This window comes from Lutra lutra, chromosome 12 (assembly GCF_902655055.1).
Source record: "Lutra lutra chromosome 12, mLutLut1.2, whole genome shotgun sequence".
NCBI lineage: Eukaryota > Metazoa > Chordata > Mammalia > Carnivora > Mustelidae > Lutra > Lutra lutra.
The window spans coordinates 16,977,588-16,996,173 of NC_062289.1; the positions used below are offsets into that span (position 1 = coordinate 16,977,588).

Here is an 18,586-nt window from a genome sequence, read left to right on the forward strand (position 1 = left end):
AGGTCAGCCTCTGTTTCCTCAGATACATGCGTATAGAAGGGGGACACATATTTCTCTATTGTCTCTGTTCTCAGAGAATCCAATCCTTAAGAGGGGACCACAAGAAAGAATACAGTGGTGTTTTTTTTTTTCCCTTCTAATAACATTTTTAATACCATCTTTTGGCCCTTTTGATTTAAAAAGCAACCTGAGTAGGAAAAAGGTCACTGTGAACGATATGTCCCCTCCAATCACTGTTACAAAAGTACAAATATTACTACAGAATAAAGATACTAAAACATAGTGTCTGAAGACTTGAGTTGGCTCCCTCTGCGATCATTTATTTCCACAAATCAGAAGACAAAAGAAACCAGACATCCCTCTTCCAGATAATCACTGGTTTTTACCCGATCATCTGTTAGACGCCTGTAAATACACTCAACAAGCAAGCACAAAGATCCCGAGAGCTACCACTAAAACCACCGACTCCAGGCCTCGGGCACACGCTAAGCCTCCCGGCTGTCTGGTGAAGCGTACGGATGAGGTCCCGCGGCCCGGCACCATCAACTGCTCAGGCTGAAGGCCCCAGACTGCGTGACCCCGCAGCGTCCCGGAGTGAGGACAAACGTCATGCAGCCCCTGAAAGGCTCCTCTGTGGGTGCCTGCTTGGTGCTGATTTCCAGCCTTACAATTCCTAGGCTCTGAGGGGCTCTGAAGAGAAAAGGCCTCTGTGCACACAGAGTCCCATGTTCTCCCCTGACGGCCCTTCCAAAGGCGTCCGCGCAGCAGCACGGGCAGTGGACACAGGAAAGCCATGGGGCTTGCTGAATTAATGAATTATGGAATCAAGCAGCAGAATCTTCCTCCTTGCTCCAGTCTCGCCTAGGGCACTGGCTCTTCTTCTGCCAAATAAGATCTGTTCTTACCCCTAACCTGGAGACCCCACACTCCGACCTTGAGGTCGAGGGAGGGGCTGCTGGGTTCTAGCCCTTGGCACAAGTTAGTCTGAAAACTGCCACAGTCCTTCTGGGTCTGAAGTCTTCCCATCTACTAACTGAACTGAGTGGGGTTTCGTGAGCTCTCAGTTACCTTCTAGAGCCATTTTAGGGTCCCTTAGAAGTCAATAATGGCTAGAATGGCTTTTCTTTCTTTCACCTCCCCCCACTTAACAGTATGCAGAAATTGTTTTCTGCTTGCTCAGGGCTTGGAGGGAGTATCAACTTAGACACAGAATCCTATGCTAAATTCTTTTCTTTTTTAAGATTGTATTTATTTGACAGTGAGAGACACAGCAGAGAGGGAACACAAGCAAGGGGAGAGGGAGAGGGAGAAGCAGGCTTCCCACTCAGCAGGGAGCCCATGCGGAGCTCAATCCCAGAACCTTGGATCATGACCTGAACCGAACCAGATGCTTAATGACTGAGCCACCCAGGCGCCCCTCCTACACTAAATTCTTAAAATCTAAAAATCTGGTCTGCCACTTGGATTTTTTTCTTTTCGGAAAGAAAGAAATTACAAATCCATGCAGCAATCCTGGACAGGAACATAAAAGTCTCCCCACATAATACAGCAGATCCAAACATCGTACCAATGTTCTAAAGCCTAATGACCATGTTCAGCACTGACTGGATGGAGAAACCTAACCCCAGAGCAGATCTGGGAACTTCAAGTCTGGGAGGAAACCACTCTCCTCCCCTCCCCGAGCCCCATGGGCACAGGAAGGGACAGAGCTTTGACAGATAAGAGGAAGGGTTGTGGCGGCCATCAGTCTGGGGCGGTGGAAGCAAACAGAATGGAAACCGCTCCATCTGTGGCAGTGAGGAAATTAAGCCTCTGTCTGCAGGCGATATTTTCCATGAAAAAGCTTCTTAAGCCAGCAGGGCCTGATACCCAGCTCCCAGCACCCAGCACCCGGAGCAGACAAGCCGAGAATCGAGAATCGTCTTTCTCCCGTTCAGCAGCAGCACCCGCCTAGCCTCCAGGGAGCTTTAGCTGCCTTAGCCTCTAGTAATAAACAGGAAAAGCCCGAGGCATCCTCCTCAGACTCCAAAATGAGACAGAGCAGGCCTTTCCGGCAACGTACCACCGTGGCCCAGATGTCTGTGTACATCTCCGTGGTGGTGGGCAGCACCCAGCTCGAACCAGCAGCTGCTTGCGCGCCTTGCTGGGGGCTGGCTTTTGAGAAGAGCACCGTAGGCGCCCTACTTCAAGTGCAAAGGTACAACTTGGTATCTGTAGCGCCCGTGACTGGGCCACACGGAGGGTCACAACAGCCTAGATAACCAGCACACCACGGCAGGCCCGCTGTGCACTTTCATTCATTCCATGGGCTCCTCCTTTTCCGCACCGGGAGTCCCCTGCCCTCAGGAGCTCACAGTGGCCAAAGGCAGAACACAATGAAGACGGGATTCCCACGTTGGGCCTGGAATCCAGCAGTCACAGGTGCATGGAGAAATAAATAGAAAGGGGCTGAGTAGGCTCGGGCACTTCTACCGGCCATGACTAGCTGAATCCGGTCTACCCAAGCACACCAGGCAACGAGTCCAGGAAGAAAGGTGTACGTAAGGGCCCTCAGGCAGCTCTCTATGGCTGGAACCACAAGGAGAGGCACAGCGGAGCAGGTACAGAGAAGGTGCACGTGAGAAGGGCATTGGACTCCACCTTAAACACACAGGGAGGGTCCACGCAGGACAGACGGACTTGTACTCTGAAGAGATCAGGCCCGCAGCTGGGTGGGGGTCTACTAGCGAGCTCTGTTATCAGCTCCGGGGCTCCAACCAGGACCCCCAGCAGCTCCAGCTCAGGCCCCACCAGTGCCTAAATCCTAACAGACTTCCAGAGGCAAGCCCACGGGTCTGGTTACTGGAGCTCAAAACATTTACACACCCACCTACCACTCTGTCTTATTAATTTTATTGTACACCCCCGGATTTGGGGTTTTACACTTAACATCCAACGGGGTGTGTGGTAACATGCCCTGTCCCACAGTGTAATCAGAAAACATGCACAGCGCGGTAGTAAGAGAAGTTAACAGAGAAGGCCGGGTCTTTTTCTTAGACTATGTAACTAGGTGTATGCAAATAAGTACTTGCAGCCTTCAACCTTGTTTGGAGAAACCACCAGTGATTTTATAGAAAAATGCCTCCTAAAATGGCTATAACAGACCCCTGACCTCATACAGACATTTCACCCTAAAAGCAAATCTTCCTAAGACTCCAAAAAAAAAAAAAAAAAAAGAAACAAACCAAAAAAAAACATCTATTCTGGCCATAAACAAAATTTGGAATAATATATTCTTATTTGAGTCACATTTTCTAAATAACTAATTAATCTTTCTCAAAAGCATTTTATTTTTCTTTATTTTCTGTCCCTCATGGAATCGTCAGTAAATTTCAGACATGGAAAGGAGTCGCCCACTTGTCATTTCATCTTTGATTCAGAGTGCCACATCTCCTAGTTCCTTCTCTGCATCTCTGACTTTGCCTCCTTTCCATCCGAAGTGGGCGCGGTGGCCCCTGACCACCCCAGATCATTCGGCAGCCACTGTACAGGTGTGAACAACACTGCTTGCCCTTCCCTCCCCTTCGGGGCACACAGGACCACACACTTCTCTGTCGGCTACAACTGGGGCTGGTCACATGACTCCTTCTGACCAATGACGCACTGCGTGTCATATCCATAATAAGGGCGTGTAAGGGCGGGATGGGATTCTCCAGTCCGCACCCCCCACCTCCCCACCCCCGCCCCCACAGTGACACCTATGTGGAGAGGGCGGGGCTGAAAGGAACCACCTTGATCACGGAGTCATCAGTGGAAGGACAGCTGCCCCACCCAAGTGCAACTCACAGCAAACGACATGCGCAAGAATGAACTTTTATTGCGTAAATCAGTGGGCTCTAGGGGATTTTACTGACACACAGGATAAGGGGGGGGGGGGTGCTCTCAAAGGGCAGACTTACTTATTTATTAGACAGGCAGAGATCACAAGTAGGCAGAGAGGCAGGCAGAGGGGGGCGGGTGGGTTAAGCCTTCAGCTCAAGTCATGATCTCAGGTCCTGGGATCGAGCCCCGCATCGGGCTCTCCGCTCCAGGGCAGCCTGCTTCCTCCTCTCTCCGCCTGCCTCTCTGCCTACTTGTGATCTCTCTGTCAAATAAATAAATAAAATCTTTTTTAAAAAAAAGTTCCATAATCTCTCAACGTGTAGGGCAGCAGATAACCAAATGGCTATAAATAATTATCACAGATCAGCCTATAATTTTCTAGATCTGGACAAGTACAGGCAACTTTCACTTTTTAACTTGCTATCAGGTTACCTAAGTGCAGACTGTGTGATCTGACCTCACGTTATCTCATTGAGGGGATCCTAATTTGAGGTTCCTAGAAGACCCCTAAAGCAATCAAGAAAGAATGTCAGGAGGTACATGAGCCCCTAAAATTGTACATAAAATTCTGTGTATTTGTACATTTATCTGGGGAAGGGCTCACGGCTGGGATGAGACCGTCAGGATAATGATACTGACAAGCTCATCTTCCTGTTTTTGTATCTGAGAGCAGGGACACGGGGAAGATGAGAGGATTTCTGTGCTCAAAAAAACTATTTAATGTCCAAACCTAGACGCGACTAACACCAATTCCCCTTTCCAAATGGGCAACATCACAAACCATGGAAGCTACAATAACAGATTTAGAACTTGTCCTCAGAGTGCTATGATTTAAAAAGGCAGCTACAACCTGCCCATAACAGAACAATAATATCAGCTTTAGAAAGTGATTGATTTTATACTGGTTTCTCTGTACTGAAGTTCAGTTAAGAATCGTTTCTCAATGTGGCTGCTTTGGGGCGCACAGGAGGCCCAGCTAGTTAAGCCTCCAACTCTTGGTTTCGGCTCAGATCACGATCTTCCCGTCACGGGATCGAGCACCAAGTCCAGCTCATCACTCAGCATAGCGTCTTCCTTGTCCCTCTCCCTCTGCTTCACACTCTCTTTCAAATAAGTAAATAAAATCTTAGATAATCAATCAATCAATCCAATCAGACTGCTTTAACTACTCTTTTTTAAATGGCTAAAATAATAACGTGGCAAATTATTCCTAAATTATTACATCTCTGTAGATTTTTATGGATTATCTGCCCCCAATTTTTTCAAATTTATTTGACTTAATATCTAATTAAAACAAATTACTTAAAAAAAATTTTAAGAACCACTGGAAATGGATAGTGCATGTGTATTAGTAAAAAATATATATACATACATTTGTGAAATAAAGAAACTAGCTACTAAAAATAAGTAACTAGCACAGCTGGAACTATGGTTTTGAACCCTGAAGACAACGCTCCTGAAGATCTTTGTTTTGATGTGGAACTCCATACAATATTTTTAGTAAAAATTTTTTGGATAGGAATTGAGAGAAAAAAAAAATCAGAAACAATTATTGAGACCAAAAGAGGCCATCTTAAAAGAGGCAGCAGTGAATTACCCAGACAGGAGTTTTTAACTTATGCCAAGTAGGCTTACTCCTAACTCAAAACCTTTTCTCCAAAAGGTTTTCCAGCAGCAGTAACACTAAAGCAAACCGCTGTGCTGTGGTTGGCAGAATGTGCTACATTATTCTCAAAATTATATATACACACACACTTATTTTTTTTAGGCATGATTACAATATTAAAATGAAGTATCCCGTGCTCGCTTTGGCAGCACATATACTAAAATGAAGCATCCCTTCATAGCGCTCTGGGTCAGAACATTTACGTAATGGTATTTCACTGGATAATCTGATGAAATCAGATCTTTCCAGTAATTTCTCGCCTGGTGGAAATAAAAAAATTATGCTCTCCTGGGATCTTTAGCCAGATACCATTTTCAAATCCCTCATCATTTCATATTTATGTCTCACCTTAAATCCAAAAGGACTGGAGGCCACTGATCACCTCACAGCAGTTCCCTCTAGGTACCTACAGCACACGACATTGTGCGGTCACTAAATATGTGATTACTCCCATTTTAAAGAAGAGAAATTAAGTCTAATGGGGGATAAGATGTCGTCCAAGTCAGCACTCATTCTTGATCCATTAATTCGAGAAATATTTATCGGCGTGCTGTGGGCTAGGGGCAGAAGACCCCCAGTTCTTCTGGATGGGAACTGAAGAGAGGAAGAGAGCATGAAGCAGCTATTGGGAGAAAGAGGTAAAAGGCAGCCTTCGCAGAGGGATGAGTCAGGGTAAGGGAAGCACGGGCTGCCCTGGAAACACGTAGGGGAAGGGACTGAAGAAGGCTCTCCAGATGAGAAAGGCTTTCCAGATGGGGTGAGGTCGAAGCTGAGACCGGGAGGACTAAGAGTAGTTAGCACCAGGGCAGCACACTCCTGTAAAGCCCCAGAGAGGCGAACAGTGTCTCAGGCAGGTGGGGCAGGGCCCCCGGGGTGGCTCAGTTAGTTAAGCATCTGCCTTTGGCTCGGGTCACGATTCCGGGACCCTGGGATGCAGCCCCGGGACCACAGCAAGTCTGCTTCTCCCTCTTCCTCTGCCCCTCTGCTGGCTCACATGCTCGCGTGCGTGCTCTCTCACAAATAAGTAAGTAAATGAAATCTTAAAAAAATAAATGAAGCAGGCGGAGCAATCTCATTTGTCCAGTGCACCCCACGTGAGACACGGCTGGAGGGAGGGAGATTGGGGAGAACTGGGGAGCCGCCGGGCAGCTGAAGCCAGTGGGAACGCACTTCGGGGAGGTCTCTCTGAAGCCAGAGTGGCCTGAACAAAGATGGAAGGAAGCGTCAAGCCAGGTTGGACACCAGGCTTTGGGCAGCAGAAGCTGGGGGCTGGGGGCTGGGGGCAAGCCTGGGTTCCCTGTCGGGCAGACCAAGAGCGCCTGTGAATTGTCCAAGAAGCTGAAACAGCTGAGAAAGTGGCTGGATTGGGGGACTGGAATGCAGGCAAGAAAGCACAGCTGGAGACAGAGATGTGGGAGTTATCTGCACATATAGACGGGAAGTGAAGCCACGAGGGTAACCGAAATTTCCCCGCGAGAGAGAGAGGGGGGGACTGTTTCCAGGACAGACAGCTGATGGGCACTCCAGCAACCGTGAGAAAACCCAGGAGGGAGAGCAGTATTCAAACTTAGGGTAGAAGATGCTTTTAGGAAGAGCTACCAATCATGTGAAATATTGCAGGGGTGAGGGCGGGGGAGGGTCAGGCTTCGGTCAAAGTAGAGACGAAACTTGTCCAGTTGCCTTGACAATAAGGAGGTGGGTGTGGTGAGCTGACACCCAGAGGTGGCCAAGGGGGGGGGAAGAACAGGAGTGGAAAAGTGAAGCTGGCAAGGTGCCTTCATGGCCATCAGAAAGAAGACAGAAAAGGGCAGAAGGCAGGAGATTTGAAGTGTGGGGTTAAATGAATATTCAGACAGAAGGAAGAAGAAAAGAACGGGAACAGAGACGAGGAGTCTGTAGGTGGGCTGTCCGGGAGTGCAGGGTTCCGGTCTGGCTCGCATGGTTCACTTGGTCCCTGGTTTCTGACGCACGGTCAGCCCTCCATTCATTTCACTGGTTTGTATGAAGACGTTTCTTTCCTCCCCTTCCCCACCTCCCTTTAGTTCTCTCCAGAGGCCGAGGGGGCAGCATGGACACTGCAATCTAATCTATCTGCCTCCTTCCAAAAGGCGGCATCTCAGCTTCTTCAAAGCTAATCCCCAAATCCCACTAAGCCTAACACTTCCTCTGGAAGAACGAAGGGCTGCCTCCAGTGGAAACAGATGCGCCGCGCACAGCGGACCTGCTCGGCCTCCATCCGAGAGCAGGTAGTCGGAGTCAGTGTTAAATGTACCCTCACCACATCTGTCTCGGAGCTGTCCTTCATCTTATATTCTAGATCCAAAAATTGTTGGACGTGCAAGATAAAGGCAGTTAAAAAAAAAAGAAGAAGAAGAAGAAGAAGAAAAAAAATTTTGAAATGTTCCAAGCTGGATACAAAAATCTCAAATGTATATGTAATGAAAGCCGTGGGCTACTAGACTGAGGTCTGCTCCTGTTTTAGTATTTGTAAAATCCAGTTTGGGTCCAAGGAAAAAAAGCCTTTTCCCAGAATCAGCACATCAGGCTTGGCAAGACAGCTATGGGCGGCGAATTCATACAGAGATTAACCGAGTGCTGCCCCTCAAGAACGCCCGGTGTTTGCAAGCGAATTCAGAGACATGACGGCCCGCGTGGCACGCCTGAACGTGAGATGATTAACATAAGCCATGTGCTACTGGAGCCATATATATTCTGTAAGTAAGTAATGTTTACACAAAGAGACAATAAATTGTGTCAGACCAAATAAAGACATGTCAGCTACATGAGCCGCTCCAATAAAACAGTATCAATGAGATTATGAAGTCATGTTTGAACACTTAATTTAACAAACTTTTTTTTTTTAAGATTTTATTTATGCATCAGAGAGAGAGAGAGTGAGCGAGCGCATGCTGCGCACCCAGGAGCGTGAACAGGGGACGGCAGAAGCAGAGGGGGAAGCAGGCTCCCCGATGAGCAGGGAGCCTGATGCAGGGCTGATTCCAGGACCCTGAGGTCATGACCTGAGCGGAAGGCAGACGCTTAACCGACTGAGCCACCCAGGCAGCCCTCACTTAATGAACTTTTCAAGGATCTAGTATGTACTAATCACAAGCCAATTCCTAGGTACTTTTTACACAGGTTCCCCAAGGAAAACTATTTGGTTCTACTGCCTTAAGTTAAAGCAATTAAAGTGGTTTCTTTAAAAGTATGCTGTATCGGAACCCAACGATGGATCATAGTATCACTGAGAGAAAGAAGCTGCTATTAGGTGCCTCAGGATTTGATACAAAAACAATGTAGCACCTATTTGTATCTAAAAATTCAACCTGGATCTAATCAAATTTCTAGAAATTATGGGATAAAGAGAAGGAAATTAAACAATGTCAAAAGAAAACTACCCACATCCAGAAACGCGCACAATAATCTACAGGACATCTAACCCAATTTTTCCAAGAAATCAACAGCAGGTTAAAAAGTAAAACAGAATAGAGGGAGGGCTACTATATAATAAGAGACTACAGGTCTACAAAAACCAAATGCAATGCAGCTTTTTTCCGGATCCTAACAGGAACAATCCAACTTTAAGACTCCTGGAACCGTATTACAAAATTGTCTTGCTAGTTTCATGGGGTCTAATAATGGGCTTAAAAAAAATCCCTATTAGTTGGAGATGTGTACTTATTATTTAAAAAGCAGAAAGATATATATATATAGATATCTATATATATATATAGATATATCTATATCTATCTATCTATATATATATATATATAAAAATATTCCAAATCAGATTTTTCAGTGACTTTTGAGTTACTGAGCTTCTCCTGGATAGCTTCAGGAAGGATGCAGTATCCCTTCCCACTACCAAACTAAGGAAAGAATCACATTAAGTCATACAAATACTAATAGTTTCCAAACATCACTTTCTCTTTCTCCTCCTTTCTTCCTTATTTGTTAATTATTGGCAGAGCCAAGCTCCCGAGTGCTGGACGTCTGCCCAGTCCTGTGCTCTTCCTCACACCCATGGGTGGCCTCTTGCTCTTACCTTCCCGTGCTCCTTCCTCACGTGGGAAATGTAAACATCTCTCTGCGTGAACAAGCGGTCACACTCCCAACACGTCCAGCCGGGACTGGCCACCTTCTTGGGTTCCATGGATTTTTTCACAGGTGACGGAGACTTCTTTTCCAATTTCTCTTTCCCATTCATGGATCTGGTATCCTCTTTGTTTTGATTTGCTGAATTTTGAGTTGCAGGCTTAATGCTCAAAGGCAAGTTTATACCCAAGTTTGGAGGCCCTTCAATACTTTTCAATGTTCCATGCATAGACTATGTTACAAAAAGAAAAGAAAGATCTATCATAAATGGTTACCACGGAGAAAAGCACACGTGGACTATTCTTAACCGTTACAGATACTCCAATAGGATTTTATACTCATTCAGAAACATTTCTTAATAGAGCAAAAAGGAAACCTATGCAAACAGACACTTAAAAAGAGACAGAGGGGAATTAACTTTTATGGTTGCTCTGAATTATGCATTCCTTGTTCCAAGTAACTTCTGAAAGCTTATTTGCTTGTGCCATTTTTAAATTCGTTAAAAAATAAAGCCTTCTGCTTTGAGTCCAAATTATTTCCGGCTCTGTCCTCCCCCCGTCAACCAGTGAGTTCTCTCCGCAACAGACTCTTCCTGGGGAAGGAGATGCTTACTTTCACATCTACCCAGAGACACGGGGCTAGGCTGACGCACGGGTAGGTGTTTAAGACCCCCGGTGAAGCACCGTTCCACAAACACCTGAGACAAGAGCAGGGCCTTCTCTCTCCCTTTCAGACCCTCCACATTCTTGGGACACGTGTAAGAGTTTGGGTTTTCGTTGGGGTTTTTTGGGGTACCGTCAGGACCCCCACATCCTATCCTGATCTGTCCCGTCTTCCCGACAACACCCAGACTTCTAGGCTGTATACAGCAGAGACTCAAAAAGCCTTTTACAATTGCTTAGCTTTACTGTCATTAACATGACAGCCACAACGGCCATCCCACTCAAACTCAGAGGACTCCAAATTCTACTAAGGGAAAGCGGGTGCCATTTGATCCTAAAGAGCAGCGTGCCTTTGGTTTTTGTTTTGTTTGCGTTCTAGAAACAGAGTCCAGGAAAAAAAAAAAAAAAAGGAGGCAAGTAAGTCTGTGCCTCAGTGTAGAATTTATCTTTAAACAGGTTTTCTCGTGCTATCAGCCTTCAGGCTAGAGTCCTGAACCTACAAAACCTACAGAAAGGCACAACGTGACACACGTTTCCCAAGCGCCCTAGGCCTCCTACGTCCCGGAGATTCACACTGAGTGTATCTCCACTCCATATTCTTTCCTGAGTGTCGGAGTCTGAAGCGGCTCCCTCAGGGTACTCTCCGTCACACCTTCCCAGGCAAGATCACCTCTAACCGGTGCCACGAATTTGCCAATCCTCCTTACGGTCTTACCCCAAAAAGAAAAAGAGGGGGTTCTGTAATTTTCCCGTGAGCAGAGGTGTCAAGTCTATCCAGAGGATCCTCAAACTGGTCTCTAAAAAGTGGTCTGGGAGGAAAATGTCTAATGTTCTTTGGCACAAGAAAGTCTGCAGGGAGGCAAGGTGTGAGCTCGGGACAACCAAAAAGCCGAGCACTGGCTTCTCTGCCATCTCACAGGGCAGAGGCTTTTGGGTTTCCAATGGCCTTTTCCAAAAGAGAAGCCAAGTGTTTACCTTTTTAACCATTTAAAACCAAAAGAAAACAAAACCCCAAAATCTTCTAGTAAACTTTTCATAAGTTTCTAGGCAAATACATTTTTACAAACTAGAAAGTTGAGGAGAGGATCATGTATTTAATAAGTCTTCTTCGGTGAGACGACCTTGTGGTGCTACAGGAATTATAAAAAAGCAGCGAAAAGTTCTGCCTCGACAAGAGGGCAAGGTCATGGGTGCTACAAAGGGAATTTCTACTTTATTCATTCCATTTTCACATCATGAAGTAAAAATAGTATCGTTTATTAAAAGCAAAAGTCTTTTTAAATAAAAGAAATACCACTTAATTCTTTTAGAACTGATTTTTCCTCAGATCCTGTAACAACAAGTAACTTGAACAACTGTAACTTGAAAGTTTGCTTTTTATGGAAATGCCAACATGCACACAGGAAATCAAGCTATACTCTGGAAGAAGAAATGCTACAAACTGATTAAATTAGGCGAAAAAAATCATGTATGGGGGCTCCTGTCCTGCTTTCTCTTAATTTCCTCTTCACGAAAAAGTGAACAGCACAGGTATCAGGTGATATAAATAAACTCACAAGAACTAGTACAGATCTTAAAATTGAAAACAAAAGTAGAGTGCCCCTAAAACTTTATCTTTATTCTTACCCATCCCCAAACACATAAAGGCAGGATATTTTAAATGTATAGGACATACTCGAAATGAGAACATAAGTGAGTATTCCCACTGTTTTTCATGTCATGTGGTCTCGTAAAGGTTCAGATGAATAAAAACAATTCTTTCGTCCTTGTGGCCACAGGATCTCGCCACTCCTCTTCAGTCTCTACTCTTGGAACTTTGTATTCCTCCAAATTCACTATTAACACAAGGAAGACCCTAACCACAATGTCAAGGACCCCACTTCCAGATGTAAACATGAGTTCCAGAAAGCAAATACCTTAAAAGTCTCTTAAGAAGTTAACCTTTCTTTCTTTTTTCCCCCTGTAAAAAGTAATGTAAAATATTTGGGTCTAATTCCAATGTCACTATGTTTTTATGAGCAGTTTCTAGGGTTTGGGGTGTTTTTTTTTTCCCTAGTCAATCATTAAGTATTTGTTGTCAAGATAGTTTTGTGATTTTAGTGAAAACCTTTAAAATATCTTAAGAGGATTTTACTGTACTTTTAAGTGATAATGATGAAATATATCTCCCATGCACTAATTCACTGTAGTAATGCCACAGAGCCACTACCTTAGCCCGGCCGCCAATGAGCAGACCCTCGACGAGCAGGCGTTAGGTTCTTTGCAATAGGCAGTTATGCTACGTGAGCTTACATATGCTCAACACAGGAAATTTCAAGGATTAACAGCCCATTCATCTAATTAAGATGAGACGGGACTAACTCAGGAGACCTGATTGGCTCACCTTTCTTGTATTCCATATTAAAAAAGAGAAGAACTAAGAGGAAGAGAGATGGGAGTTCATGGTATCAGAACACTGTTGCCTTCTCTTTTTAAAAAGTCAAGTCACTTTAAGCTCTGAGAGCTCCCAGATATTACGTCCTTATCACACAGGAATAAAACTGCTTACCCTTTCACAGTGGGCAGTTAGGAGGCTAAGACTAAGCACAGCCTTCCATGAGCTTTAAAGGCTGTAAAGAGATTTAGGTGCCCCTTTTGGGGTTTGGAGGGTGAGAATTATCCAACCTGGACATTTATTCATTTCGTTAACTGAACACTTGCCAGGGGCCACTCTTCTATCCTACACATTTTACCTTCGATTTGCACGCAACCTTGATAGAAAAAAAGACTAAAAAAAAGACCCAGGGGAATCAATTATCATATATATTTAATCGCTTACATAATTTCAAAGGAAAACCTTCATTTTTCTAATACACCGATATTTGCAACGAATTAACACAACTCGTCAGAGTCCCTGTCTATTTCTAAGTCCATTACAACACGGACTTCTCAAAAAAAGCCAATTTCACAGTCATCATTTTCACATGCAGGGACAGGAAGAGCCCTAATGTTTATTTCTCTTTGAGAACCACAGCATGCATGTGTTACTCTGCACTGACCTGTCACAGGACGCAGATAAAAAGCATCAGTCAAGTGGATGATGGCAGCGTTCTGTAAACTGCTCTGTACCAACAACCAGCATCCATCCCTTCCCTCTAGAGTAGGCATGCCTTCTCTTCACCTGCAGCTCAGCCCTGACTTACAATCCATGAATAGGTCTGCGATTGACTTAAAGGACACGAGAGATGCGCACACACCTTGATATGGTCCATCATGAGTTGCTTCTGTGCATATAAAAGAGAACAGTCTGGACACTTGAAAACAGACACCTTCTGGTTTTCGATGTGTTGGTCAAAGTGGCGATACAGCAGGGTTTGCAGGGTAAAAACAGTGTCGCACATGGAACACTTATATATTATTCTAAAACAGAAGAAGTGCGTGGAAATGTCAGTCAGCCCTCGTCTCGGAAGCCAAAGGAATTGCTACTTTACATCTCATCTCAAGAATTCAGGCAGCAGGAGCAGTGAGAACACATAAACTCAGTAAAAAGAACAAAACAGTTTAGCTGTGAAACAAACTTTTGGAGGCAACCGGCATCACTCAAGGGCAGATCCGTCTTAACATTTCGAATAAAGATGCATTCAACCACATTTGCATGGAAGTCTAAATTAATGACCATTTTACGACTTACAGATCTACAGCGGATCCTGTTTGTACAAGACCTTCACCTGTTAGTTACTTTAACACAAAGCAAAAGCATCTTGGTTTTTTGGTTTTCGTTTTGTTTTGTTTGTTTGTTTGTTTGTTTGTTTTAAGTATTCTTTAAGGGAAGACAAGGAAGGCAGCTGGGAGGTGGTCCCCTAACTTGAAAAAGCATTTGATAATGAACTAAGTAGGCCTGTTCAACTCCAACGCCGGCACAAGCTCTTACTTGTCCCAAGTTTTCTTTTCAAGTTGGGGGAAATTTTACACTTGGATTGCAGTATTTCCCTACATGTTCTCAACACAGAAAGCCCTACATAGTCAACAATTATACACCCCCCACCCCCAAAAAAGAGACAGACAGAAAGAGGGAAAGAGAAAGAAAAAAGAAAATCCGTACCACTGTTATTTCAATTTACATCTACTGAGCTTAAAATGGTTTAAAATACCGTCCACTACAGACCATTTCCCTACCCAGGGTTAGCTGCCAAGCAGCCTCCCTAAGCTAACTCAGACCTGAGCCTTCTGCACACAACCCCTTCCAACCACTAAAACCGTCCACTGAAGCTCCGGCTCCGACTAGACTCCCCAGCCACCAACCTCCGCCGCCAGGGGCTTCGCTGCTCGCTCAGGAAGCCCACGGGGGTCCCCTTTCTCCCGTAACTGCCCCGGGTCTTCCTGGTCCTCAGCGGAGGCCTAGAGACACCACCTGTACCTCCTCTGAAGCACTGCGAGGACAGGCACAAAGAATCCGAGGGAGCAGCTCAGGAAAATGGCAGACAAACCCGGACCGAAGGTCAAGTCAGAGATGGAGAGAGCAGAGCGGAGATTCTGTTTGCTGCTTGCACAGCAAGGCCAAAGAAAGGAAAGCTTCTGGAAACCACAGGTCTTCCCTCTCGGGCTCTTCCTAAGAAAGCCCATCTCGTTTCCCAGTTCTCTGTCAATAAATGGCAGACTTAGCTTTTTTTCACCTTTTCCCACATAAAATGTATAAATCTAATTGGATGAGCGGCACACGTTTTTACGAGGTCTTGGCATATTAATAACTGAGCACAGATCACAGGCACCTGTGGGGAGAGGTGGGGATTTTCGAGGACTTCGGGACGTCACCAGACAGCTCAAAGGAGGCACCCTGATGATGTGCCGTCGTGAATGGTACCAAGTGTGACGAGGATGGTCACTTCCTCGCTGTTTAAAACAGCTTAGAATTGAAAAGAGCCCAAACGGGCAGTCCTGTCAAAGCAGGGAAGGAAGAGCAGCTACGGCATTTTTCACAGATTGTGTGACAGACACACGCCAGTGCATGGGGAGATTTTCCTGAAAATTCAAACAGGGAACAAGACAGTATATACGACACGTTCACATTTTTTCAAGGGCGTAGAGAAGACACAGAAGGTCACACGACTGCCATCATCTCTGACAGACGATACTATACATACTCTTACTGTTTACTTGTCCGCACTTCTTATTTTTCTATAATTACCGCAGAGCAAGAGGGAAAAAAGAGCAGCCTCAGGGAAAGAATGAAGATTAACCATCCAGGCTAAGAATTTTTCTCAGGATTCTATTCTTACATTTCTTAGGAAGAACTATTGCATGAAAACCGGCATGGCCCATTCTCCTCGCGCTACATTCCTTTGGTGTGGGGTTTTGTTTGCTTTGACTATTTTTTTTTTTTTTTTTTGCTTTCCACGGAATAGCAAAGAAAGTATAAAACAGGAGAAAAACTATTTACTTCAGCATTCTTCTGACGAAAGTTTGCTGGTATAATACCGGAACACCACCCCACGAACTGCTAGCGCTTATCAAGGGGGAGGCGGGGACCATATGGCGGGGAGGTCTGGCGGGCACCAGCCTGATGAGACGGCGCAGGTCGGCATCGCCGCTAGAAGCACGCATGGGCACTGCCTGTCCCTAATGGGACACAAGAAGCCTCCTGCCAAGAGGACGTGTCCTGTGTCCAGCTGCAAGAAAGCATGACGGACGGGGGTCCTCCTGAGAATGAGGGGGGCCAAAGACATGAGAGGCGGGGGAAGAACGAGCAACTGTTCCAGGCAGAGGAACCCTGACAAGACAGGGTGATTAAATGCAAAACATGTTCCTGGATAGGATTTTGAACCTGAAGGGGGGGCGGGGGGAGACATTTTCTCATCTATTAGAGAAATTTTCATGGGGTCTACGCATTGAGCAGTAATGTAATCACACCAATTTCTGACTGGGAGGGCTCAAAAGGGGGTGCCATACGTGGGTGACCTTTTTGGGAGGAGAGGCAGAACACACTCCAATACTTACGTCATGCTGCCCCATTATTCTTCAACGAGAGAGAGAGAGAGAGAGACGGAGAAAGAAATGGTGGGAGTAAATGTCAGGAATGTGGGCGAACGGATATCCTCTGTAGAGTTTTCCAACTTTCCCATAGGACAGAAACTACTGAGAAATGTTCAAATGGTGCTCATGTTAAAAAACAAAGTTCAAATAAATGAACCTCACAGACACAAGAGTTAGGACATGAAGATCGAGCAAACTCTCCAACTACAATGGCTGAAAACCACGGGACGTAGCCAGGCAGGGGAGGGAAGCCAGGCAGGACGGTGAGGGTGAGGCCCGCGTGTACACAGGCCAACACTTGGGCATGGCGTGGTGAGGGAACAGAAACAAAGAGTGTGGCTGGGTCCCCAAGCTGTGGGAATGGTGGGGGAGGTCCTGCAGAGTTGCAAAGGGCTCTGAAAGCCAAACCTGTATGTCTGACTGAATCCTACCCTAGTTGCAAGACTGAGGGTATAGTGGGTAACCAGACTAAGGGCAGGGGCAGAGGGAACTGGAGAGAAGCGGGGAGAGGCAGGGAAGAAGGGGGAAAAAAGAAACTGAAACCTAAAACCAGGCATCTGGGTGGGCTCCTCAGTTGAATGACTCTTGATCTCAGCTCAGGTCTTGATCTAAGGCTCACGAGTTCTAGCCCCATGTTGGGCTCCATGCTGGACCCTAACTTAATTAAAAAGCCTAATGGAAGGAAGGAAGGAAGGTTGGAAAAGAAAGGGAAGGGGAGGGAAAGGAGGGGAAAGAAAAGGGAAAGGAAGAGAAAAAAGAAAGCTAAAACCAAATACCCACACTCAGGTCCAACTTACAGCAACCCAAACTCTCCAGAATAGTGCGTATCCCTCGAAACAAATGTAAAAGCTTATGGAACCAAAGATGCCAAGCTCAGAAATCCCTACCACAAACCACCTCCTTCATTACCACTGACTGTACCCAACTAAGCGCAAAGCACTGTCCTGAGCAACTGACCATCCGCAAGCCTCCAACAGGTGAACCATGTCACGGACAGGCTCGGGGTGAAGAGAATCTGCTGGATGCTGCACAGATCCCAGGGCCACGGTTCAAATTCAGCCTCATCTCACTCCAAAGCCTCCCGTCGTCCTGCTCTTAAAATTCAGCACATGCTGGACTGATTCAGAAACTCTGTCTCTTACATAATCCTAGACTTTGGAGTCTCACTTCTGAACTCACATACATTTAAAGTGGCAAGTAACAGGAAGGCACAAAATAGCAAAAACCCTGCTGTTCATCAGACGTCAAGGAAAAGACGAAAACAGACACAAACCTCTACCACCATGAAATCCAGGAAAGGGCATTTAAAATGAACTGGAAGTCACCCAGAAAGGATTAAAGAGGGCTCACCGCTTTCTTTTAAGACAGCAGGGTAACAAGCCTGACCACACACTGAAAAACAAGAAACATAGCACTGGAACAGTGCCTGGCACATAAGAAACACTACATAAATGTTAAATAAAAAAATCTTAAAAAAAAAAAAATACGGAAGCAGAATCTATGCATTTCAGTTTGAGGTGCTGGGACAACAGGACTCTATGGCGCTCTATTTTTAGACCTCATATAGTCTTGAAAGAAAATAGGGGAGGGTTATTTTTATACTGATCTTTAAAAAAATTAATGCCCACCATCTGCATAACCTTGTCATTTGCATAACCACCTGTGAACCCAATCCTGCTAGATTTCAACACCTGAGTCTCCAGTGTAGTCAGGGCTACTGAGTTGGGAGGGGGGGGGTGGGGGGCTTACATCAACAGAGCAGAGATGGATTTAATGTCAAAAGGAAGCTTCTGAATCACGTGGAGGCCAAGTGTTCGGTGCCAAGCAAGGCCTTACGGGAGGCTGAATGGGGCAAGGTGGCAGGGAAGAGTGAGCTCAAGGCCCCTCTGTGATATAGTCGAGCAGCACCTGGGGTCCCAGCCAGGCTGCAGGTGGCGACTCGCCTCGGCCAAGCACTGCCATTCACTGAATGGACGCGGCTGAGTTATAGCTGCCTGGTTTGGCAGTTTTGCTGTATTTTATCCCTAATTTTTTTTCCCTTTAGCTTTACAATTCAAAACATAGTAGTCGATGCCCATCTTTAGAGCTGGTACTTATTAAAGAACAATGGTAGCAAAAATAATTTTAGGAAAATACTGGAGTAATTTCTTCCTATACATTACTCAAATTGGAAAAATACTGTTTTAGCTTACCTTAATCAGTTGCTGCCCTGTATTCCCAGGTAACAAGTACTATTCCAGATGTCAGTAAAGTTTTATTTATTTATTTGAATAAAGAACCCAATTAGGGTTGC

The 18,586-nt window shown here is 45.5% G+C and overlaps 1 protein-coding gene across 6 annotated transcripts in view; it reads right to left on the reverse strand.

Moving 5' to 3' along the window:
* Positions 1 to 18,586, reverse strand: part of ZNF532 (zinc finger protein 532) — a 105,219-nt gene that overhangs the window by 17,961 nt on the left and 68,672 nt on the right. For 4 of the 6 annotated variants that reach the window (XM_047696589.1, XM_047696588.1, XM_047696587.1 and 1 more), the window contains 2 exons: positions 13,521 to 13,683; positions 9,573 to 9,854 (listed from right to left, as the gene is read on the reverse strand). The exons of 1 other annotated variant lie outside the window; for it this stretch is intronic. In XM_047696589.1, coding sequence (XP_047552545.1) covers positions 9,573 to 9,854; positions 13,521 to 13,683 — 445 coding nt within the window. The remainder of the gene's footprint in view (positions 1 to 9,572; positions 9,855 to 13,520; positions 13,684 to 18,586) is intronic. One more of the 6 variants, XM_047696590.1, reaches the window with a different exon arrangement.